General features: G+C 44.0%; 1 protein-coding gene across 5 annotated transcripts in view; it reads left to right on the forward strand.

Annotated features, from left to right (window-relative positions):
- The first annotated feature begins 323 nt into the window (after positions 1 to 323).
- The window catches only part of LOC121553777 (atlastin-2), a 29,937-nt gene continuing 5,248 nt past the window's right edge, over positions 324 to 25,012 (forward strand). For 3 of the 5 annotated variants that reach the window (XM_041867161.2, XM_041867158.2, XM_041867160.2), the window contains exons 1-7: positions 324 to 437; positions 7,075 to 7,454; positions 15,893 to 16,036; positions 16,204 to 16,308; positions 16,476 to 16,526; positions 16,639 to 16,695; positions 16,821 to 16,913. In XM_041867161.2, the coding sequence (XP_041723095.1) occupies positions 359 to 437; positions 7,075 to 7,454; positions 15,893 to 16,036; positions 16,204 to 16,308; positions 16,476 to 16,526; positions 16,639 to 16,695; positions 16,821 to 16,913 (909 nt within the window). In that variant the 5' untranslated portion in view covers positions 324 to 358. Of the gene's footprint in view, positions 438 to 4,502; positions 4,624 to 7,074; positions 7,455 to 15,892; positions 16,037 to 16,203; positions 16,309 to 16,475; positions 16,527 to 16,638; positions 16,696 to 16,820; positions 16,914 to 25,012 lie in introns of all 5 variants that reach the window. The other 2 variants (XM_041867162.2, XM_041867159.2) reach the window with 2 other exon arrangements.

Genomic DNA, 25,012 nt, shown 5'->3' on the forward strand with positions numbered 1-25,012 from the left:
ATCCCGCATAGTAATCCCGCATAGTAGGTGGCAGGATGCACATTCAATTATGTGATCGCCAATATACCAAAGAAGAAGAAGAAGAAGAAGACGAAGAAGAGTTCTTTAGACCGTTGGTCTAGAGTAGGAATAGATCAAGTAAATAGTGGAATTGGGTGTTTTATTTTTATTTTTATGGTTAATAGTTGGCATGGGAATTTTTATTTTCCCCCAATTTAATGAATGACCTCACACTGCAGTTAATACAGTAGGTGGCGGTGTATGCACCTTAAATTGGATACGATCCACCAACACAATCCCAAAGAAGAAGAAGGGTTCTTTGACGTCAACTACGTGGGATTATTTTAAACAGGACAAGATGGCGGAGGTTAGCGGGCTGAGGAAACGGAATCATTTCGAACAAAATCAAAACCGCAAAAGACACGTCTTTGACGAAGGTAACTTTTTATTCATGGAGAATATGTGGATATTAGATTGAGACTGACTGACATGTACCTCGTTCGGCGTTGTGTTTCTCCTGAGTGTCGTAACCTCCAGTAGCCAAGCTAGCCATGTTTTTACTTTTGGAGGGACCCAGCTAGCTATGTTTTTTACTTTTACAGGGACCCAACCAGTGAAGGGTTTAACGTTATTGTGTAGATAATTTAGCTAATTGGCGCCGGTTTGTGTTGACCAGCCGTTACTCTCACCTGGCCGGTTCCATCATTTTCGGACCAAGCGTGTTGCCCGCTGTTGCGTTGCGTGTTTCCCATGGTCCGTTCAATCCTGAATGCTGATTGGTTAAAACCGCATTCCATACGGTGTCTATTTCACAAATTACCATCCGCTAAATCTATGACGTTATAATGCCTATTTACTCTGTTCCATCAGACAACGTAATCCACTCATCAACCCAGCCAGGCAATTTATAAACTTGATCTCCACTATAAAAAGCATCTAGACATTATCTCATATTTATTTTTGACAAACATTTAGTTTTCAACATACCTTGCTGTCTGGTCTCTCCGAGATTTGTAACGTTGTTTCAATATTCAAATTCGAGCTCCAGCTGTCACATAGTAATGAACGAGTTGGGATGAATCAGACAGTTAGGCAGCTTTTCTCAGCCAGTCGAAATCATGAATCGGCATCATTTTTATGGATATATACAAATAACTATCAATAGAAAACTACAGGTAAAACGAAACGAAGTGCAGCTAGTTTGAGGTCTTTCCAGCTTCAGTTTGAAGTGATTGTGTTTGCTGTGTTGTTGGTTAGCTCCTCTGAACAACAGTGTCCTGACGAGAGAACAAATGTTATATGCCAGGTGAAATCGCGCATCATTAGCTCATTGTTATGGATGTATCCAAATAAATGTCACTAGAAAACAGCTTATGCAAATGCAGCTACTTCTTTGTTATTCTGGCTGCACTGTTTGACGTGACTGTAAGTTAGCCGTAGTTGGCTAGCTAGCAAGCAAGGGATAAGAATGTTGCCAGCCAGTATGGTAATGGTTATTTTCAAATATAGCCATGGGATAAAATGGATAATCAACTCGGGGCTCTATGCGTTCTCTGGAAAATAATGTAACTCCTTGGAAGGTCAGTTCCAGAGTAGGATCTGATGGTTCACGGTGTTGAAGGCAGTGGATAGATCTAGGAGGATGAGAACAGAGGAGAGAGAGAGTCAGCTTTGGCAGTGCGGAGAGCCTCAGTGACATGCCATAAGTGTGATTTACATAGCCAGAGGGGAGGCTTGCAGTGTTCCTGTTGTGTGTGTGTGTGTGTGTGTGTGTGTGTGTGTGTGTGTTTCACTCAGTTCACTCGCTCAGAAATACCAATCGAGAATATGGTGGACCAGAGGTACTCTAGGGGGAGGCAATATGGTGTGTGTGTGTGTACTCTTTGGTCCTGACGTCATCAGAATGCGCAGCTGAACACTGTATACAGGAAACACTCGGTTTGTTATTTTAACTGAAACATAACCAGTCTTTGTTAAACATATCCTTACATATCGTGCACCAGCTGTTGTTTACTAATAAACATAGACTGCTTCCCCTTGTCTTACCAGAGGCTGCTGTTCTATCCTGCCGATAGTGTATAACCCGCCAGCTGTATGTTATTCATGTCTTCGTTCAGCCACGACTCGGTGAAACATAAGATATTACAGTTTTTAATGTCCCGTTGGTAGGATATTCGTGCCTGTAGTTCGTCCATTTTATTATCCAGCGATTGCAAGTTGGCCAATAGTATCGATGGCAAAGGCAGATTAGCCACTCGTCACTGGCTCCTTACCAAGCACCCCGATCTCCTTCCGCAATATCTCCTTTTCTTTCTACTGCGAATGACTGGGATGAGGGCCTTGTCGGGTGTCTGGAGCAAATCCCTCTCGTCCGACTCATAAAATAAAAATTATTTGTCCAGTTCAAGGTGAGTAATCGCTGTTCTGATGTCTAGAAGCTCTTTTCGGTCATAAGAGACGGTAGCAGCAACATTATGTACAAAATAAGTTAAAAACAATGAGAAAAAACACACAAAATAGCACGGTTGGTTAAGAGTCCATAAAACGGCAGCCATCTCCTCCGGCGCCATTACTCAAGGCTGTCGGTCACATATTGTGTATAAAGAGTTACCTGTTTAACAGAACAGAGGGTGTTCTTTAATGGAAGCCTCTCCAACATAATCCAGGTAGAATCAGCAATTCCCTAGGGCAGCTGTCTAGGCCCCTTACTTTTTTCAATCTTTACTAATGACATGCCTGAAGAGCTTTATGTATGCGGATGACTCAACACTATACACGTCAGCTACTACAACAACTGAAATGACTGCAACACTTAACAAAGAGCTGCCGTTAGTTTCAGAATGGGTAGCAAGGAATAAGTTAGTCCTAAATATTTCAAAACTAAAAGCATTGTATTTGGGACAAATCATTCACTAAACCCTAAACCTCAATAGATATGTGGTAGTGGAGTATGGGCCTGAGGGCACACACTTAGTGTATTGTGAATTCTGTAATGAATGTATTGTAATGCTTTTAAAATTGTGTAACTGCCTTAATTTTGCCAGACCCCAGGAAGAGTAGCTGCTGCCTTGGCAGCAGCTAATGGGGATCCATAATAAATACAAATACACAGAGGAGAGCAGTCTCGGTTGAGTGACCCATAATGAAGCCTGACTGGTTAGAGTCAAGAAGATCGTTCTGAGGGAGCTGGTCAGAGACGGCACGCTCAAGTGTTTTGGAAAGAAAAGAAAGAAGGATACCGGTCTGTTGTTTTTTTTAATTCAGAGGGGTCAAGTGTTGGTTTCTTGTGGAGGGGAGCGACTTTGGCCATTTTGAAGTTAGAGGGGATGCAGCCAGTGATCAGGGCTGAGGGAATGAGGAATGGGAGAAGGTCTCCAGAGATGGTCTGGAGCAGGGGATGTTTACAAAGTCGTCCGCAGGGGGGGAGAGGGGGAGGATTTAAGGAGGGAGGAGAAGGTGGAAAAAAAGTTTCCTATTGTTAGAGGAAGAAGCTTGACATTTATTGATAGAAGTGGCTTTAGCAGCGGCGAAGGTAGAGAGGAGGGAGTGAAAGGATGAAGGGTCCTCCGGAAGTTTAGTTTTCCAAAATTTTCGGTCAGCTGCCCGCAGCCCTGTTCTGTAAGCTTGCAATGAGTCACTCAGCCACAGTGCAGCAGGGGAGGGCAGAGCCAGCCAGGAGGAAAGGGGACAGTGCAAGTCATAGGATGCAGAAAGGGAGGAGAGTCTGGTCGACGAGGCAGAATCAGGAGACGGGAGGGAGAAGGATTTAGCGACGGCGCACGTTTGAACTCTCATTTTTGAATTTAGACAACCAGGAACTCCTTATCGTTTTAAAGTTAGCTAGGAACTTCAACTTTCTAGCTTTTCATTGAAACATATATTCCTCTCTTGAAATAGCCTTTTTGTCTTCTTGCAGTGTAACTGAAACCCTCCAAACCCAGTTAGACAACTAGGCCTAACGTTAGCTGGTCACCAAAGTAGGCTTAATATATCAAAAAGGGAACGCTTTGCTCCTGTGGTTTTGCATGCCCATTCTGTATCCTTGCATCAGACTCCTTGATTGACGCAAGGAGGGAACAACACCAGACGTTTTTTCTGTCTCTGTCAGGTCAGGTGCAACAGCTATCATCAACTCTATTGTAACGTGATATAGGCTAGCTATATGTAGCCTTCCGTTTCTTCAGCTGTTCTAGTCTTGGTTTCACATGGGGAAAATCCCTTGCACCCCTACCCAACACCCCTACCTAACATCTTTCTCACTGAAGAACTGTTGCAACCTGGCACAATTCTTTGTGTAGCAATGTTGTTTTTGGAATCTTAATGTATACATAAGTCAGTCAACAGGAAAATGGAAGGTGTTATTTTTGACATCACTTAATGAGGGTCTTTCAAATCCTTTAGCCTTGTGACATGACCCTTGTATCAGTGCAAAATACAGCTGGGTTTGTTTGTGTGGTAATAGTTAACACTCACTGGTGCTGCACTTTGTCCTTGGTGTGCAGATCCCTTGTTGCAGTTTAGCATTTGCCCTGCTTGACTCCGGTCCAGAGAGGGAGTCGTCTCTTGGAGTTGGCACCAGTCCGCAGTGTCACGACGAAGGAGAGGAGTCAGAGGAGGGACAGGGTAAATAGAGAGCTGTTTCAGATGCTGAGATGTAGACCTAGACTGGCTCCATACATGGCCTGCCAGAGACCCTGATGAGGGCTGATGCAAATGCAACAGGAGACAACCGTGGCAAGATAAGGAATGATAAATAAGCCTGCCAATTTTGATCTGGCTCTGTTTGCTCCAAGGTAAGGTAGAGGGGATTGGACTGTGTATTAGCCTAACCTCTAGCTTCCCTCAACAGCAACACTTAAAGTAAATGGTGTGTTGGTATCAGCCCTATAGGTATGTGGAACCCCCCACTATCTCAGCAGCCCCTGCAGAATAGTGTCCGTCTCTCTCCTATGGTAGCACTGGCACTTCATTTTGCTGACTACTGCTTCGTATCCCCCGCTTTGATGGACACTTGCATAGAGGGGCCTATGTGTGGGTTATGGTCCATTTTACACTGGACTGACGTAGGACGTTAAGTACCGTTGTTTATATGTGAATAAAGTTAGCAGTCTGGCCACGAGTTACAGTAGATTACCTTTTTACCCGATTAACACAGTGATTCTTCGATTTTCCCGTCCTGATCTGCTGTCATGATATTCTGCACGTGTTGCAGCTGATCATTAATCGTACTGGTGTAAATTTCATGTCTTCCCATGTGTTGGGAAATTCTGAGGTGTCAGGAGCTTGGGGTATTTAAATTCAGCTTTAGTGTCACTGCGACTAAAAAGTAACTCTGGCATTGATGTCTGTGACATGGATGTCCGTCTAGCTATAGAATACATTCATTAAACTTGGCTTATTGTGTGGTGTGATGTTAATGTTTTTTACTTATTTTTCGGTAGTGTTTATCTAGCAGTCTCAAACCCACAGTGAAGGCTCTCTGTTGGCAGACCAGACAGTCATTATACCAGAATCAGCAGGATGCCTCTCCAGTGTAAGCTCTGCTCCGGAGAATGCTGTCCTGTTCTCTCGTACCTTCTGTTCGGCAACCCCTATCCTGGCATCAGCCATAGAGCCCAGTCAGCCCACTGCTGTTTGCCATCGGCAGAGAACAGCCTTGCGGCAAGCCCTCAAACCTGCCTTAGACCAGATCCTACTCCGAGCTTTGGCTTGGGTTGTTATTAGGTACGAAGTGTTTATTCTTTGATATGTTAAAGTCACATGTCTTGTAAGACTGTCCGCTCAGGAGGAAAGTGTCATAATGAGGTTTTTCCTTGGAATCTTGCTTGGTGTTGTGAACCATACCTCTCCAAGGGTCTCCTTGACAACTGTTTAGTTTTTTTGTTTTCTTTGTCTAATGATCGGTAGCAGTTGTAGGATGCTTGTTTGCATGAGCACCTGCAGTCCCAAATACTTGTCATACTAGTTCCAAGGGTGTTGGATAAGGTGTCTGTCTACTGTGATGGGGTGGAAAATTCCCACACCTGGAGAGGGAACGCCTACCTTTAGACACCCTTCATGGAAAGATTAAAAGGCTAAACTGAAAGCTTTTTGAAATGCTATCCCTTTTGTTTATTTTGTAATGTTGAGCTCCTTGAGGTCATAGCCCAATAAATCATTGTATTTGTGACATGCTTGGTAAACAACAGGTGTGGACTACTTACTTAGAGGCTTGGACATAGAAAAGAGGCTACTGCACAGTGTAGATGCATTGACTCAAATATGACCCATATGTTGGCCTGGTACTTCATCTCATAATACCACTGTCTTTTGTCTCACTTTCTCAGATGCATTTCCTAATAACCAAGTGTGTGCAGTGCAGGCCTGTGGCAATGTACTGGCATCATGCTAGAGGTTGACATGGGAGTGAAAATTAATTCCGGTCTTGTCCTGTCCTATTTTTTTTCACGTACAGTTCTATAACCCCGGAACTTTCCGGTCCCATCCCGAGAAAAATCACTCCCGTCCCGTGCTCATTTTTATGCTCAAATCTGAAATAACTTCCTCCGTTAGCTGCTGGCCCGTGTGTCCCGGCTCTGTGGCAGCATCACGTTAGTGGAAACCAAGACTGTTCTCAGGGCAAGCCTGGTTGTAGCTGGATTCACCTGGTCAGTCTGTCATGGAAAGAGCAGGTGTTCCTAATGTTTTGTACACTCAGTGTATATTAGGCCCTTCTTTATTTTTATGAAATGCTCCACATAATACATACTAAACTTGACTCTAGAACTTCACTCAAACTTCACTCACATTCCTGCCGGAATCCCGCAAGACCTGTTCCTGTGTCAACCTCTACAGCATGCAACAAATACCATGGCCAGAAACTGTCATGGAATGGCCTATAATATGGACAATGCCTGATGAAGTTCAGATGCTGGAATGCTCTAATATGATAAGAATAATGACTAACTTTTTTGAAGAGGACCCTGACTACACTTCTCTGAATTTTCCTTGTGATGTGTAAAGTGTACAATTAAAAATGTGCAGTCTCCCTGCTCTTAATAGCATGACACCTGTGTGACCTGTTTTCTCTCTCAGGTGCGGGTGGTGTGGAAGATGTTCCTCTGTCCCTGCCAGATCGGAGACCTCCTCCCAGGATGGCGCCTCGGGCAGAGGCAGATAGCGAGACAGACGAGGAGTGGGAACAGGCGCCAGAGCTGACTGCCCCAGATCGGAGTCCTGTCAAGGAGCAGCCTGTAGAAGAGGGGGTGGTGGTGGAGGAGAAGGCTCGGCCCATCCAGATTGTCCTGGCCCACGAAGACGACCACAAGTTTGAGCTGGACACGGCGGCCCTGGAGACGCTCCTACTGCAGGAGGATGTCAGAGACCTTAACGTGGTGGTGGTGTCGGTGGCTGGGGCCTTCCGCAAGGGCAAGTCCTTCCTGCTGGATTTCATGCTCCGATACATGCTCAACCAGGTGAGACCGGGTGCACACTCACACATACAGTGGGGAGAACAAGTATTTGATACACTGCCGATTTTGCAGGTTTTCCTACTTACAAAGCATGTAGAGGTCTGTCATTTTTATTAAAGGTACACTTCAACTGTGAGACACGGAATCTAAAACAAAAATCCAGAAAATCACATTGTATGATTTTTAATCAATTAATTTGCATTTTATTGCATGACATAAGTATTTGATACATCAGAAAAGCAGAACTTAATATTTGGTACAGAAACCTTTGTTTGCAATTACAGAGATCATACGTTTCCTGTAGGTCTTGACCAGGTTTGCACACACTGCAGCAGGGATTTTGGCCCACTCCTCCATACAGACCTTCTCCAGATCCTTCAGGTTTCAGGGCTGTCGCTGGGCAATACAGACTTTCAGCTCCCTCCAAAGATGTTCTATTGGGTTCAGGTCTGGAGACTGGCTAGGCCACTCCAGGACCTTGAGATGCTTCTTACGGAGCCACTCCTTAGTTGCCCTGGCTGTGTGTTTCGGGTCGTTGTCATGCTGGAAGACCCAGCCACGACTCATCTTCAATGCTCTTACTGAGGGAAGGAGGTTGTTGGCCAAGATCTCGCGATACATGGCCCCATCCATCCTCCCCTCAATACGGTGCAGTCGTCCTGTCCCCCTTTGCAGAAAAGCATCCCCAAAGAATGATGTTTCCACCTCCATGCTTCACGGTTGGGATGGTGTTCTTGGGGGTTATACTCATCCTTCTTCTTCCTCCAAACACGAGGCGTGTGGAGTTTAGACCAAAAGCTCTGTTTTTGTCTCATCAGACCACATGACCTTCTCCCATTCCTCCTCTGGATCATCCAGATGGTCATTGGCAAACTTCAGACAGGGCCTGGACATGCGCTGGCTTGAGCAGGGGGACTTGCGTGCGCTGCAGGATTTTAATCCATGACAGCGTAGTGTGTTACTAATGGTTTTCTTTGAGACTGTGGTCCCAGCTCTCTTCAGGTCATTGACCAGGTCCTGCCATGTAGTTCTGGGCTGATCCCTCACCTTCCTCATGATCATTGATGCCCCACAAGGTGAGATCTTGCATGGAGCCCCAGACCGAGGGTGATTGACCGTCATCTTGAACTTCTTCCATTTTCTAATAATTGCGCCAACAGTTGTTGCCTTCTCACCAAGCTGCTTGCCTATTGTCCTGTAGCCCATCCCAGCCTTGTGCAGGTCTACAATTTTATCCCTGATGTCCTTACACAGCTCTCTGGTCTTGGCCATTGTAGAGAGGTTGGAGTCTGTTTGATTGAGTGTGTGGACAGGTGTCTTTTATACAGGTAACGAGTTCAAACAGGTGCAGTTAATACAGGTAATGAGTGGAAAACAGGAGGGCTTCTTAAAGAAAAACTAACAGGTCTGTGAGAGCCGGAATTCTTACTGGTTGGTAGGTGATCAAATACTTATGTCATGCAATAAAATGCAAATGAATTACTTAAAATTCATACAATGTGATTTTCTGGATTTGTGTTTTAGATTCCGTCTCTCACAGTTGAAGTGTACCTATGATAAAAATTACAGACCTCTACATGCTTTGTAAGTAGGAAAACCTGCAAAATCGGCAGTGTATCAAATACTTGTTCTCCCCACTGTATACAGTGCCTTCAGAAAGTATTCAAACCCCTTGACCTTTTCCACATTTTGTTGTTACAGCCTGAATTTAAAATTGATTAAATTGAGATTGTTTTATACTGGTCTACACACAATACCACATAATGTCAGTGGAATTGTTTATTTTTGTGTGTTTAAAAAAAACAACTAATGTATAAAAAATGAAAAGCTATAATGTCTTGTCAATAAGTATTCAACCCCTTTGTTATGGCAAGCCTAAATAAGTTCAGGAGTAAAAATGTGCTTAATAAGTTGCAGGCAATAATAGTGTTTAACCTGGTTTTTGAATGACTACCTCATCTCTGTACCCCACACATACAACTATCTGTAAGGTCCCTCAGTCGAGTAGTGAATTTCAAACACAGATTCAACCACAAAGACCAGGGAGGTTTTCCAATGCCTCGCAAAGAAGGACACCTATTGGTAGATGGGTACAAAAAATACAGACATTGAATATCCCTTTGAGCATGGTGAAGTTATTAATTACAGTTTGGATGGTGTATCAATACACCCAGTCACTACAAAGATACAGGCGTCCTTCCTAACTCAGTTGCCGGAGAGGAAGAAAACCTCTCAGGGATTTCACCATGAGGACAATGGGGACTTTAAAACAGCCACAGAGTTTAATGGGGCTAATCCAACCCATCACTGAGTACCACTCGCTTGTCATTGGCAAGGACTAGGGAGTTTTTTTTGGGATAAAAATAAACGTAATAGAGTTAAGTACAGGCAAAATCCTTAAGGAAAACCTGGTTGTCTGCTTTCCAACAGACAATGGGAGACAAATCCACCTTTCAGCAGGACAATAACCTAAAACAGTTGCTTACCAAGATGACATTGAATGTTCCAGAGTGGCCTAGTTACAGTTTTGACTTAAATCGGCTTGATAATCTATGGCAGGGCTGGAAAATTGCTAACAACCATCAACAACTAACTTGACAGAGCTTGAATACTTTTTAAAAGAATGTGCAAATATTGTGCAATCCAGGTGTGCAAAGCTCTTAGACTTACCCAGAAAGACTCACAGCTGTAATTGCTGCCAAAGGTGATTTTAACACGTATCAACTCAGGGGGTTGAATACTTATCTAATCAAGATATGTTTTTTTTCCCCTTTTTTATTTTTATTTATTTTTATTTTTACAAATGTACCAACAAAAATCACTTTGACAGACTATTTTGTGTAGATAATTTACAAAAAATGACAATTTAATCCCACTTTGTAACAAAATATAATATGGAAAAAGTAAAGGGGTGTGAATACTTTCTGAAGGCACTGTACCTACAGTACAGACAATTCAATACAGAATACTTATATTTCTCCTAATCATTCATTGGGCAGATCAGGTTGAATGAAGGTTTTGCTGAAAGGAAGAACCAATTGAAGAACAACCGTGTCTGTTAGCTGGGAAACGGTGTTGTTAAATGCACTTGCTGGCAGCATCAACAATCTGTTATCACGTCATTAACACAGCCCTGAGTGTAGGGTTAATTAAAAGTTGTTGTGTAACGCTGCTAACTTTTTCAGGGTAAATCTCTGGGTTGTCGGTTCAATACCAACATTTGTAAAGCAGTTTGGAGATCCTGAATAAACCCCGTATTAGTCCTGGATTCCCAGATTAATGAGCCACCTACTGACCTGATTGAGTTACCTGGCTGATGCACATAATGTCCTCCATCTAGGGGTTGAGAACTTATCTAAACGGGAAGTCTGCTAATGGCTCTAAATGGATGTTAGTAGTTATTTTTCCTTTGGGATTAATTTAGTAGTGTGAAATTCCTTGAGGCCATTTATTTTCAGCCAAATGCATTTTCCATTCCTAGTCTGTGCTAGATAATTGGTATTGTCTTCAGGTCATTTCACAAACTGTAGTTCAAAAGCAATTTGTCTCATTAGCGTTTTGCTGAAATATGAATTTCTCTGCTAGTTTCTGGGACAAGGGCTTCCCAAGGGAAGGGCATACATTACAACGGCCACATCACTGCATTACCAGTTCAAATCCCTAATCAGCATCCAGGGGTTATGTTAATGTGTCCACTGTGCTTTGGCTTGAACCATGCATTTGTTTTGGTTTTTACTTTGAGAAATATTTATGTAGCTATAGTCCTAGATTTGGAAATGGCTGGTGTTTTCTCAGCACTGAATAAATATGGATGTATAACAATGTTTCTACTGATGACTTGAATCTGAGGGAGAGAGTGAGGAAGAGTCAGTATCAGCCAAGCAGCAGCCAGAGATTGCAGGGCCAGTATCACTTTACAGACCACCATGTGTTGTTATAGGTCTGGAAGCTTGGGAAAGGGATATCTTAGAGAGATATATATATATATATATATATATATATACTTACTTACTGCCTGCCTGCCTGGGTCTGTTGTTCATCTCAACGTCTGTCACTAATGCTGAGCAATTAACTGAAATGTGGGTTATTTTTCGTTATTTCTTTTTTAACAACCAATTGACCGATGTGGGATCAATTATTTGAATTCCATTGCGTTCAGTTTTTTCCTGTGAGCTCAATGCGCACATCGCACAGTTTCTCTAAAGATAAATCTGATCCAGCCTGAACTGTGCAATGTAGTAGGGAGTTGTAGTTTCCAACATGCCAATATTCTACATAGTTTATCCCATAAAACGTGGTAATTGACTACAATGACCATAATCCATTGCGCATCTCCTTGTCCAGTCTTTTTTTTATTTTATGCCTGCTACAGAAGAGAGAATGCATGATTGTGAGGTGATCTAGAGAGGAGCTGTTGCTTCGCGTGGTATCTCTACCTGAAAATGCATGATCTAAGTGATTTTTAGTTTGTATTCTTTGAAGAACTACAAAAGTGATTTTTGTCAGACAAAATAGGCAGCAGAGATGAGGTGATGACTTGGAATTAAATAATAAAGTCATCAAATAAAACAAATGTAATATACACAACTGAAATATTTTATTAAGTTAATGTGAAATAAATTATGGTTAATAAGTGATAAGCCGTAATGGGAAGTCACTACCATCATGGGACTGTTACTAATTGTTTTATTCTGTGTTGCTGCATTCAACCCACATAATGCATAGTGCATTTAATGTTTTTTTTTAAAATACCGAAATCGAAAACCTCTTATTTTTATAACCGAACCGACTCAAAAAGCACTAATCGCTCAGCACTATCTGACACACTGAAGGATCTGAGGACGGATGCAAAGGACAAGTAAAGTCTGAAAAAACAGGAGGTCAGAGGAGCAGTGATTGCTAGTGTTGCTGTGAGCTTTTAGACGACAATGCACTCCATCGCATCCAGGGTCATGTATTCAGGATTGCTCGGATTGTGTTGCCCAAGTATTTTCACAGCAACATGGCACTCCAGTCCAGAAAAAACAGAAGGAACTGCAGAGACCATGTTATTCTCCAGCAGATTATACCGTTAAGATATCTTTGTAATTACGACCCAGGCAGGTGCTATTTTGGAGTCTCGGTCTGGTCAACCTAATTTCCTCCTGTTGTCTGCACTGCACGTCTGTGCTCACTCTCTTTTACAGCCTAGAATTTGAACACTCCATTCCAGTCATATTTCCTGCTGGAGAGAGAAGTCTGCTCATCTGTGTGTGTGGCAGTTTGACTGACTGACTGGACTGTTTAATGTCCTCAGAGGGAGGAGACAGTAGAACTAAAGCTCGCTATCTGAAGTCTGCCTTGCATGCACTGTAATGTCCTTGTTTAATAGCACTGTAATGTCCTTGTTTAATAGCACTGTAATGTCCTTGTTTAATAGCACTGTAATGTCCTTGTTTAATAGCACTGTAATGTCCTTGTTTAATAGCACTGTAATGTCCTTGTTTAATAGCACTGTAATGTCCTTGTTTAATAGCACTGTAATGTCCTTGTTTAATAGCACTGTAATGTCCTTGTTTAATAGCACTGTAATGTCCTTGTTTAATAGCACTGTAATGTCCTTGTTTAATAGCGCTGTAATGTCCTTGTTTAATAGCACTGTAATGTCCTTGTTTAATAGCGCTGTAATGTCCTTGTTTAATAGCGCTGTAATGTCCTTGTTTAATAGCGCTGTAATGTCCTTGTTTAATAGCGCTGTAATGTCCTTGTTTAATAGCACTGTAATGTCCTTGTTTAATAGCGCCGTAGTATCCTTGTTTAATAGCGCCGTAGTATCCTTGTTTAATAGCGCCGTAGTATCCTTTGTTTAATAGCGCCGTAGTATCCTTGTTTAATAGCGCCGTAGTATCCTTGTTTAATAGCGCCGTAGTATCCTTGTTTAATAGCACTGTAATGTCCTTGTTTAATAGCGCCGTAGTATCCTTGTTTAATAGCGCCGTAGTATCCTTGTTTAATAGCACTGTAATGTCCTTGTTTAATAGCGCCGTAGTATCCTTGTTTAATAGCGCCGTAGTATCCTTGTTTAATAGCGCCGTAGTATCCTTCATTAACACTGCTGCTGGATATGTCTATCCACCACCAGGCATTTTTAGGTTAAGCCACTCTTCACCTTCTGCTTCGGAATGCTGCCAGTAGACAGAGCCAGGTTCACTTGTTAAGGAATACCTTTTAGGCATGAAATGTAGCCTACTCTTGTATAGCCTACAGTTTTGTTTAATTAGTTACTTTGGGAATCACATTGATATTGGCTTACTCCTGCATCAACCTTGCATTTATTCTCAATTAATGAATAATTAAGTAATTAAGACCAGCACCATAGGCCACACCCTCCCTGTAATTTAGACCAACCCCATAGGCCACACCCTCCCTGTAATTAAGACCAGCCCCATACGCCACTCTCTCTCTCTAATTAAGACCAGCCCCATACGCCACTCTCTCTCTCTAATTAAGACCAGCCCCTTACGCCACTCTCTCTCTCTAATTAAGACCAGCCCCGTAGGCCACTCTCTCTCTCTCTCTGTAATTAAGACCAGCCCCGTAGGCCACTCTCTCTCTCTCTCTCTCTCTCTCTCTGTAATTAAGACCAGCCCCGTAGGCCACTCTCTCTCTCTGTAATTAAGACCAGCCCCTTAGGCCACTTCTCTCTCTGTAATTAAGACCAGCCCCAGGCCTCTCTCTCTCTGTAATTAAGACCAGCCCCGTAGGCCACTCTCTCTCTCTGTAATTAAGACCAGCCCCGTAGGCCACTCTCTCTCTCTGTAATTAAGACCAGCCCCGTAGGCCACTCTCTCTCTCTCTGTAATTAAGACCAGCCCCGTAGGCCACTCTCTCTCTCTCTCTGTAATTAAGACCAGCCCCTTAGGCCACTCTCTCTCTAATTAAGACCAGCCCCGTAGGCCACTCTCTCCTCTGTAATTAAGACCAGCCGTGCACTCTCTCTCTCTCTGTAAATAAGACCAGCCCCGTAGGCCACTCTCTCTCTCTCTGTAATTAAGACCAGCCCCTTAGGCCACTCTCTCTCTCTCTGTAATTAAGACCAGCCCCGTGAGGCCACTCTCTCTCTCTCTGTAATTAAGACCAGCCCCTTAGGCCACTCTCTCTCTCTCTCTGTAATTAAGACCAGCCCCGTAGGCCACTCTCTCTCTCTCTCTGTAATTAAGACCAGCCCCGTAGGCCACTCTCTCGCTCTCTCTGTAATTAAGACCAGCCCCGTAGGCCACTCTCTCTCTCTCTCTGTAAATAAGACCAGCCCCGTAGGCCACTCTCTCTCTCTCTCTGTAATTAAGACCAGCCCCGTAGGCCACTCTCTCGCTCTCTGTAATTAAGACCAGCCCCGTAGGCCACTCTCTCTCTCTCTGTAATTAAGAACAGCCCCGTAGGCCACTCTCTCTCTCTCTGTAATTAAGACCAGCCCCGTAGGCCACTCTCTCTCTCTCTCTGTAATTAAGACCAGCCCCGTAGGCCACTCTCCTCTCTCTGTAATTAAGACCAGCCCCGTAGGCCACTCTCTCGCTCTCTCTGTAATTAAGACCAGCCCCGTAGGCCACTCTCTCTCTCTCTGTAAATAAGACCAGCCCCGTAGGCCACTCTCTCTCTCTCTCTGTAATTAAGACCAGCCCCGTAGGCCACTCTCTCTCTCTCTGTAATTAAGACCAGCCCCGTAGGCCGCTCTCTCTCTCTCTGTAATTAAGACCAGCCCCGTAGGCCACTCTCTCTCTCTCTGTAATTAAGACCAGCCCCGTAGGCCACTCTCTCTCTCTCTGTAATTAAGACCAGCCCCGTAGGCCACTCTCTCTCTCTCTGTAATTAAGACCAGCCCCGTAGGCCTCTCTCTCTCTGTAATTAAGACCAGCCCCGTAGGCCACTCTCTCTCTCTCTGTAATTAAGACCAGCCCCGTAGGCCACTCTCTCTCTCTCTGTAATTAAGACCCGTAGGCCACTCTCTCTGTAATTAAGACCAGCCCCGTAGGCCATGCCCTCTCTGTAATTAAGACCAACCCCATAATGAAGTAGTGGAGTAACACACACTTGTAACTGCCTTGTTTTCACAATAACAGCAGCTCATATCCTGTTAAAGGTGTTCTTCAGACTTAAGTGTCTGTCTTTTTTTTACTGCCTAAACTGAACTGAGTCTGACATGATGTTGTGTTTGGCTGTTCTGTAAAATGACCCTGATATCTCAGGAACACCAGTGGTTTGAATGTGATACCACAGTGACCTCCAGTGGTAGTAAGTTGTAAGAAATACCAGTATGCTTATTCCTTCCTTTTGAGGACTGTTGGGCTTTTTCCACATTGCCTACATGAAACACACACATGCCTACAGGAATCCATAACTTTTTCCTTTATGACCACTCACTCCCTCTCTGTGTCTTGGTACCCACCTCTCCACCTTTCTCACAGCAGCAGGAGCAGTCAGACTCGTGGGTGGGGGCTGATGATGAGCCTCTGACAGGGTTCAGCTGGAGAGGAGGCTGTGAGAGGGAGACCACAGGGATCCAGGTCTGGAGTCAGGTGTTTGTGGTCAACAAGCCGGATGGGAGCAAGGTGAGCCCTACTCTGACACACACACAGTTATTAACATGGCACAGTCATGTGTTTTGTGTATGATCTTATGTCCATCCCAGCCACTCATATTGGCTGTACTGTCTTCAAGTGGATTTCCATCATGTTAATGACCTAAAGGTGACAGGCTGTATACTAACCCTTGACAGGTTGCTGTTCTGCTAGTGGACACACAAGGAGCTTTCGACAGCCAGTCTACCATAAAGGACTGTGCAACGGTTTTTGCCTTGAGCACCATGACCAGCTCTGTACAGGTGAGTGTATGATGGACCTGACTGAGTTATCACTGTTTGATTACATAACCATAAAGGTGCACACATTATGCCAGTTTAGTTCATGGTGTGTTGTGGATGGAAAGGGCTGGTTGATGTCAAGAACTGGCCTACGTACAAAGGATATTTCATGGTCTAATTATTTTCAGGTGTATAACTTGTCCCAGAACATTCAGGAGGATGACCTTCAGCATCTCCAGGTATACACACCATTCCTCCCCATCTTAATGAATACCTTAGACATTTGTTAGTGTGTTTGAAAACAATGTTAGGGCTATGACTAACATCATTGTCTTTTCTCCATCTGTTTAGCTCTTCACAGAATACGGCCGGCTTGCTTTGGAGGAAATCTATCTAAAACCCTTCCAGGTGTGTTACTGTCCTGAAAATGGATGTTGTTTCTTCAATATATTCAGCATGTAATGTTTTGATATGCACATTTGTCTTCCCTGGGCACATATTCTCTCAGTAACCCTGTGGGTGTTGTGTTCCAGTCTCTCATGTTCCTCATCAGAGACTGGAGCTATCCATATGAGCACAACTATGGACTGGAGGGAGGGAAACGCTTTCTAGAAAAGAGACTGCAGGTAGGTCTAGAGAAGAGAATGGGACCCATGAAGGATCATTTAGAACTGTCTGCTCCACATTTAAACCTAGGATCTAGTCAGGGGAGGAATTTCCACTACAGTTTTGAACAAAATTAGTTTGAATTCAATATCTTAGCAGAATTGTAATATGAATTTTGTTCAGTGTCTGTGAAGGGAAGGACGAATGCAGTAGTGGATGCTGCTGAGGGGAGGATGGCTCATAATAATGGCTGGAACGGAGCGAATGGAATGGCATCAAACAATGTGTTTGCCGTATTTGATACCGTTCCACCTATTCTGCTCCAACTGTTACCACGAGCCCGTCCTCCCCAATTAAGGTGCCACCAACCTTTTGTGGCGTGCAGTATCACTTTTAGTGGAGGATCTGGAAGGTTACTTTCTAAATGTGATCCGTTAGTTACTAGTTACGGTCCAAAATTGTAATCAGTAACATACATTTTGGGTTAACCAAATCTGATTATATATGTGAGAACTATTTTTTGTGAACAAATGTTTGATTTTGTCATTATAACAAGGTTGGTAGCAACATGTGAAAATTGTTGTGGAAATCTATTGCAGCTCAAGTCGACTACAAAACCTGCAATGCTGTCTATGGGCTGGCTGGCTAAGTAGCTAGCTAGCTAACGTAGCTACACACAATAATACCAAAGTCAATATCAGGATGTGAAGTAGATAGCTGTAAAATCGCCTGAACAAACTGCACTAACTATCAGTTTAGGAGTCTACAATCTCACAATGTTCAACATGCAGATCGACGTGCCTTACGGAGTGGAGTTTGACATTCACAACAGCACCATGCAATGCACCCTGGACTGAAGAGGCAGACCAATAGGATACATGTGTTAGAACCTCTGTTAAATTACACATTTCTCGTGGTAGGAATATCGCAAATATATGATCAATGGCTCATTCGAGAGAAGACAACCTCCCACGTTAGGATTTCGGCCAGTATTGAAGTCTGACATATATGATAGGTGTTTTCGCGATCTAAAAGTCGTATTCCTTTTAACTTCCAGTGTAGTGAGAGCGGCTTCATCACAAAGCTACGTCATACCGGCCGAATAACTCCGATACACATGAAATGACCCAGGGAATCGATAGAACATCGCTCAGAGATGCACAAAAACAATATAACAATCAAAGTGGGTGAATCTTTACTTTAAGAGGCATTAGAAGAAGACAAGAAGAATCCATCAAACGCATTTGGTGTGTCATAATAGTGGTCTCTGACTTGTGTATTTTGTGTATATTGACTGTTTAATGATGAGAAAAACAGGAAATTGCTTCTCTGACGTTTTCAAGTAGGATTCCTGATTATGGACGGTCATTTTCAACAATCTATATAACCCGTCTGTAGTTTTCTGATCATATTAGAACTCCTGATACAGTGAATTCGGAAAGTATTCAGACCCCTTCCCTTTTTCCACATTTTGTTATGTTACAGCCTTATTCTAAAATGGATTAAATAAATGTTCCTCATCTACACATAATATCCCATAATGACAAAGCGTAAACAGGTTTTTAGAAATGTTTGCATATCTATTTTAAAAAAACAGAAACCTTATTTACAGAAGTATTCAGACCCTTTGCTATGAGACTTGAAATTGAGCTCAGATGCATCCTGTTTCCATTGATCATCCTTCAGATGTTTCTACAACTTCATTGGAGTCCACCTGTGGTAAATTCAATTGATTGGACATGATTTCGAAAGGCACACCTGTCTATAAGGTCCCACAGTTGACAATGCATGTCAGAACAAAAACCAAGCCATGAGGTAGAAGGAATTGTCCGTAGAGCACCGAGACAGGATTGTGTCGAGGCACAGATCTGGGGAAGGGTACCAAAACATTTCTGCAGCATTGATGGTCCCCAAGAACAAAGTGGCCTCCATCATTCTTAAATGGAAGAAGTTTGAACCACCAAGACTCTTCCTAGAGCTGGCCGCCGTCTAACTGCGCAATCGGGGGAGAAGGGCCTTGGTCAGGGAGGTGACCAAGAACCCTATGGTCACTCTGACAGAATTCCTCTGTGGAGATGGGAGAACCTTCCAGAAGGACAACCATCTCTGCAGCACTCCACCAATCAGGCCTTTATGGTATAGTAAAAGGCACATGACAGCCCGCTTGGCACCTAAAGGACTCTCAGACCATGAGAAACAAGATTATCTGGTCTGATGAAACCAAGACTGAACTCTTGGACCTGAATGCCAAGTGTCACGTCTGGAGGAAACCTGGCACCATCCCTACAGTGAAGCGTGGTGGCAGCATCATGCTGTGGGGATGTTTTTCAGCGGCTGGGACTGGGAGACTAGTCACGATCGAGGGAAAGATGAACGGCGCAAAGTACAGAGAGATCCTTGATGAAAACCTGCTCCAGAGTGCTCAGGACCTCAGGCTGGGACGAAGGTTCACCTTCCAACAGGGCAATGACCCTAAGTACACAGCCAAGACAATGCAGGAGTAGCTTCGATACAAGTCTTTGAATGTCCTTGAGTGGCCCAGACAAAAAACCGGAGTTGAACCCGATCAAACATCTCTTGAGAGACCTGAAAATAGCTGTGCAGTGACGCTCCCCATCCAACCTGACAGAGCTTGAGAGGATCTGCAGAGAAGATGGGAGAAACTCTCCAAAAACAGGTGTGCCAGGCTTGTAGCATCATTCCCAAGAAGACTCAAGGCTGTAATCGCTGCCTAAGGTGCTTCAACAAAGTACTGAGTAAAGAGTCTGAATACTTATGTAAATGTAATATTTGCAAAGATTTCTAAACCTGTTTTTGCTTTGTAATTATGGGGTATTGTGTGTAGATTCATTGGGGGGGACTATTTCATACATTTTAGAATATGGCTGTAACGTAACAAAATGTGTAAACAGTGAAGGGGTCTGAATACTTTCCGAATGCACTGTATATGTTGGTCTGGTTGTCTTCATCTAATAACATCTACAGTGAGGGGAAAAAGTATTTGATCCCCTGCTGATTTTGTACGTTTGCCCACTGACAAAGACATGATCAGCCTATAATTTTAATATAAGTTTTATTAGAACAGTGAGAGACAGAATAACAACAAATAAATCCAGAAAAACACATGTCAAAAATGTTATAAATTGATTTGCATTTTAATGAGGGATATAAGTATTTGACCCCTCTGCAAAACATGACTTAGTACTTGGTGGCAAAACCCATGTTGGCAATCACAGAGGTCAGATGTTTCTTGTAGTTGGCCACCAGGTTTGCACACATCTCAGGAGGGATTTTGTTCCACTCCTCTTTCCAGATCTTCTCCAAGTCATTAAGGTTTCTAGCCTGACGTTTGGCAACTCGAACCTTCAGCTCCCTCCACAGATTTTCTATGGCTAGGCCACTCCAGGACCTTAATGTGCTTCTTCTTGAGCCACTCCTTTGTTGCCTTGGCCGTGTGTTTTGGGTCATTGTCATGCTGGAATACCCATCCACGACCCATTTTCAATGCCTTGGCTGAGGGAAGGAGGTTCTCACCCAAGATTTGACAGTACATGGCCCTGTCCATCGTCCCTTTGATGCGGTGAAGTTGCCCCAAAGCATAATGTTTCCACCTCCATGTTTGACGGTGGGGATGGTGGTCTTGGGGTCATAGGCAGCATTCCTCCTCCTCCAAACACGGCGAGTTGAGTTGATGCCAAAGAGCTCGATTTTGGTCTCATCTGACCACAACACTTTCACCCAGTTCTCCTCTGAATCATTCAGATGTTCATTGGCAAACTTCAGACAGCCCTGTATATGTGCTTTCTTGAGCAGGGGGACCTTGCGGGCGCTGCAGGATTTCAGTCCTTCACGGCGTAGTGTGTTACCAATTGTTTTCATGGTCCCAGCTGCCTTGAGATCATTGACAAGATCCTCCTGTGTAGTTCTGGGCTGATTCCTCACCATTCTCATGATCATTGCAACTCCACGAGGTGAGATCTTGCATGGAGCCCCAGGCCGAGGGAGATTGACAGTTATTTTGTGTTTCTTCCATTTGCGAAGAATCGCACGAACTGTTGTCACCTTCTCGCCAAGCTGCTTGGTGATGGTCTTGTAGCCCATTCCAGCCTTGTGTAGGTCTACAATCTTGTCCCTGACATCCTTGGAGAGCTCTTTGGTCTTAGCCATGGTGGAGAGTTTGGAATCTGATTGATTGATTGCTTCTGTGGACGGGTGTCTTTTATACAGGTAACAAACTGAGATTAGGAGCACTCCCTTTAAGAGTGTGCTCCTAATCTCAACTCGTTACCTGTATAAAAGACACCTGGGAGGCAGAAATCTTTCTGATTGAGAGGGGGTCGAATACTTATTTCCCTCATTAAAATGCAAATAAATTTATAACATTTTTGACATGCGTTTTTCTGGATTTCTTTGTTATTCTGTCTCTCACTGTTCAAATAAACCTATCATTAAAATTATAGACTGATCATGTCTTTGTCAGTGGGCAAACGTACAAAATCAGCAGGGGATCAAATACTTTTTTCCCTCACTGTAAATATTTTAAATAGATGCTCAAAAACCTATAGAATGATATTTATAGTCAGCTTAATCCACAATTTTTCTCAAACTCCCATGATTCCATTTGGCAAAACCACTCCCACCATCTGTCGAAGTTGCAGCCATTGCGCCCTTTCCAAATAGCCTATATTTCTGTGGCGAATTATTTGTAAACATCATACTTTTTGTTAGTTCCAGTAGGCCTACAGTGTTGTTGGATGGTTGCTTGGACAGTTGCTAAGGGTGTAATTGGCTGTTATTTTTAAAAACACTTTATTTCAGATGCAGCAGGGTTAGCTAGCTAGCATTGCTAATGTACAGCGGGCTTCAATCATGAGACTAGGATTCCTTAGTGATTTGCCTGTAAATCTCATAATAAATGTTCTAACAGGCCTACATGTTGTTTGGACTGTTTAAGACTCGCTAAGATTAAACTCTGCTCTTATAGCATGCTAGCTAACCAGCATCAAACACATTCGTCTTAAATTATTTGAATTTTTTTGTGTAATGCAGTTGATTGTCACCAATGACATGAAGATACACTACATGGCCAAAAGTATGTGGACACCTGCCCGTCGAACATCTCATTCCAAAATCATGGGCATTAATATGGAGTTGGTCACCCCTTTGCTGCTATAACAGCCTCCACTCTTCTGGGAAGGCTTTCCACTAGATGTTGGAACATTGCTGCGGGGACTTGCTTCCATTCAGCCACGAGCACTGATGTAGGGCGATTAGGCCTGGCTCGCAGTCGGCGTTCCAATTCATCCCAAAGGTGTTCGATGGGGTTGAGGTCAGGGCTCTGTGCAGGCCAGTCAAGTTCTTCCACACCGATCTCGACAAACCATTTCTGTATGGACCTCGCTTTGTGCACGGGCATGTCATGCTGAAACAGGAAAGGGCCTTCCCCAAACTGTTGCCACAAAGTTGGAAGCACAGAATCATCTAGAATGTCATTGTATGCTGTAGCGTTAAGATTTCCCTTCACTGGAACTAAGGGGCCTAGCCCGAACCATGGAAAAACAGCCCCACACCATTATTCCAATTCCACCAAACTTTACAGTTGACACTATGCATTGGGGCAGGTAGCGTTCTCCTGGCATCCGGCAAACCCAGATTCGTCCGTCGGACTGCAAGATGGTGAATGAAGCGTGATTCGTCACTCCAGAGAATGCGTTTCCACTGCTCCAGAATCCAATGGCGGCGAACTTTACACCACTCCCGCCGACGCTTGGCATTGCGCATGATGATCTTACATGCTGACCAGACCGCACATGTCCCATCGCGTGCATGTAGATTTTTTCCTCCCACACCAGACGCTATCAGGACACGCAGGTTGAAATATCAAAACGAACTCTGAACCAACTACACTGCTCAAAAAAATAAAGGGAACACTAAAATAACACATCCTAGATCTGAATGAATGAAATAATCTTATTAAATACTTTTTTCTTTACATAGTTGAATGTGCTGACAACAAAATCACACACAAAATATCAATGGAAATCAAATGTATCAACCCATAGAGGTCTGGATTTGGAGTCACCCTCAAAATTAAAGTGGAAAACCACACTACAGGCTGATCCAACTTTGATGTAATGTCCTTAAAACAAGTCAAAATGAGGCTCAGTAGTGTGTGTGTGGCCTCCACGTATCTGTATGACCTCCCTACAACGCCTGGTCATGCTCCTGATGAGGTGTCGGATGGTCTCCTGAGGGATCTCCTCCCAGACCTGGACTAAAGCATCCACCAACTCCTGGAAAGTCTGTGGTGCAACGTGGCGTTGGTGGATGGAGCGAGACATGATGTCCCAGATGTGCTCAATTGGATTCAGGTCTGGGGAACGGGCGGGCCAGTCCATAGCATCAATGCCTTCCTCTTGCAGGAACTGCTGACCCACTCCAGCCACATGAGGTCTAGCATTGTCTTGCATTAGGAGGAACCCAGGGCCAACCGTCCCAGCATATGGTCTCACAAGGGGTCTGAGGATCTCATCTCGGTACCTAATGGCAGTCAGGCTACCTCTGGCGAGCACATGGAGGGCTGTGCGGCCCCCCAAAGAAATGCTACCCCACACCATGACTGACCCACCGCCAAACCGGTCATGCTGGAGGATGTTGCAGGCAGCAGAACGTTCTCCACGGCGTCTCCAGACTCTGTCACGACTGTCACGTGCTCAGTGTGAACCTGCTTTCATCTGTGAAGAGCACAGAGCACCAGTGGTGAATTTGCCAATCTTGGTGTTCTCTGGCAAATGCCAAACGTCCTGCACGGTGTTGGGCTGTAAACACAACCCCCACCTGTGGACGTCGGACCCTCATACCACCCTCACGGAGTCTGTTTCTGACCGTTTGAGCAGACACATGCACATTTGTGGCCTGCTGGAGGTCATTTTGCAGGGCTCTGGCAGTGCTCCTCCTGCTCCTCCTTGCACAAAGGCGGAGGTAGCAGTCCTGCTGCTGGGTTGTTGCCCTCCTACGGCCTCCTCCACGTCTCCTCCACGTCTCCTGATGTACTGGCCTGTCTCCTGGTAGCGCCTCCATGCTCTGGACACTACGCTGACAGACACAGCAAACCTTCTTGCCACAGCTCGCATTGATGTGCCATCCTGGATGAGCTGCACTACCTGAGCCACTTGTGTGGGTTGTAGACTCCGTCTCATGCTACCACTAGAGTGAAAGCACCGCCAGCATTCAAAAGTGACCAAAACATCAGCCAGGAAGCATAGGAACTGAGAAGTGGTCTGTGGTCACCACCTGCAAAACCAGTCCTTTATTGGGGGTGTCTTGCTAATTGCCTATAATTTCCACCTGTTGTCTATTCCATTTGCACAACAGCATGTGACATTTATTGTCAATCAGTGTTGCTTCCTAAGTGGACAGTTTGAGTTCACAGAAGTGTGATTGACTTGGAGTTACATAGTGTTGTTTAAGTGTTCCCTTTATTTTTTTGAGCAGTGTATATTAACTTGGACAGGTCGAAAAGCATTAAACATTTATGTCAATTTAGCTAGCTAGCTTGCTGTTGCTAGCTAATTTGTCCTGGGATATAAACATTGGGTTGTTATTTTAACTGAAATGCACAAGGTCCTCTACTCCGATATAAGGGTACCGAGTTTGTTTCTAGTAATCTCTCCTCTTTCAGGCTTCTTCTTCTTTGGACTTTATATTGCGTTTGACAACCAACTTTAAAAGGTTCATTACCACCACCAACTGGACTGGAGTGTGTCTTTCAATCGCCCTCGTGGGTATATGCTCCTAAAATCCAATGAGGAGATGGGAGAGGCAGGACTTGCAGCGCGTCAAGCGTCACAAATAGAACCAAGTTCTATTTTAGCGCCTGGCCATGCAGACGTGCAAATAGAACCAAGTTCTATTTTAGTGCCTGGCCATGCAGACGTGCGTGAGCAGTGTGGGTGCAATGATTGAATAACATGTATGTGTACATTTATTTTGCAACGCTCGCGCACGGGTGCAGTGTGGTCAGCATGTTAGGCTTGTGTGCGGCTGCTCAGCCATGGAAACCCATTTCATGAAGCTCCTGACAAAAAGTTATTGTGCTGACGTTGCTTCCAGAGGCAGT

The sequence above is a fragment of the Coregonus clupeaformis genome, chromosome 37 (assembly GCF_020615455.1).
Source record: "Coregonus clupeaformis isolate EN_2021a chromosome 37, ASM2061545v1, whole genome shotgun sequence".
Lineage (NCBI taxonomy): Eukaryota > Metazoa > Chordata > Actinopteri > Salmoniformes > Salmonidae > Coregonus > Coregonus clupeaformis.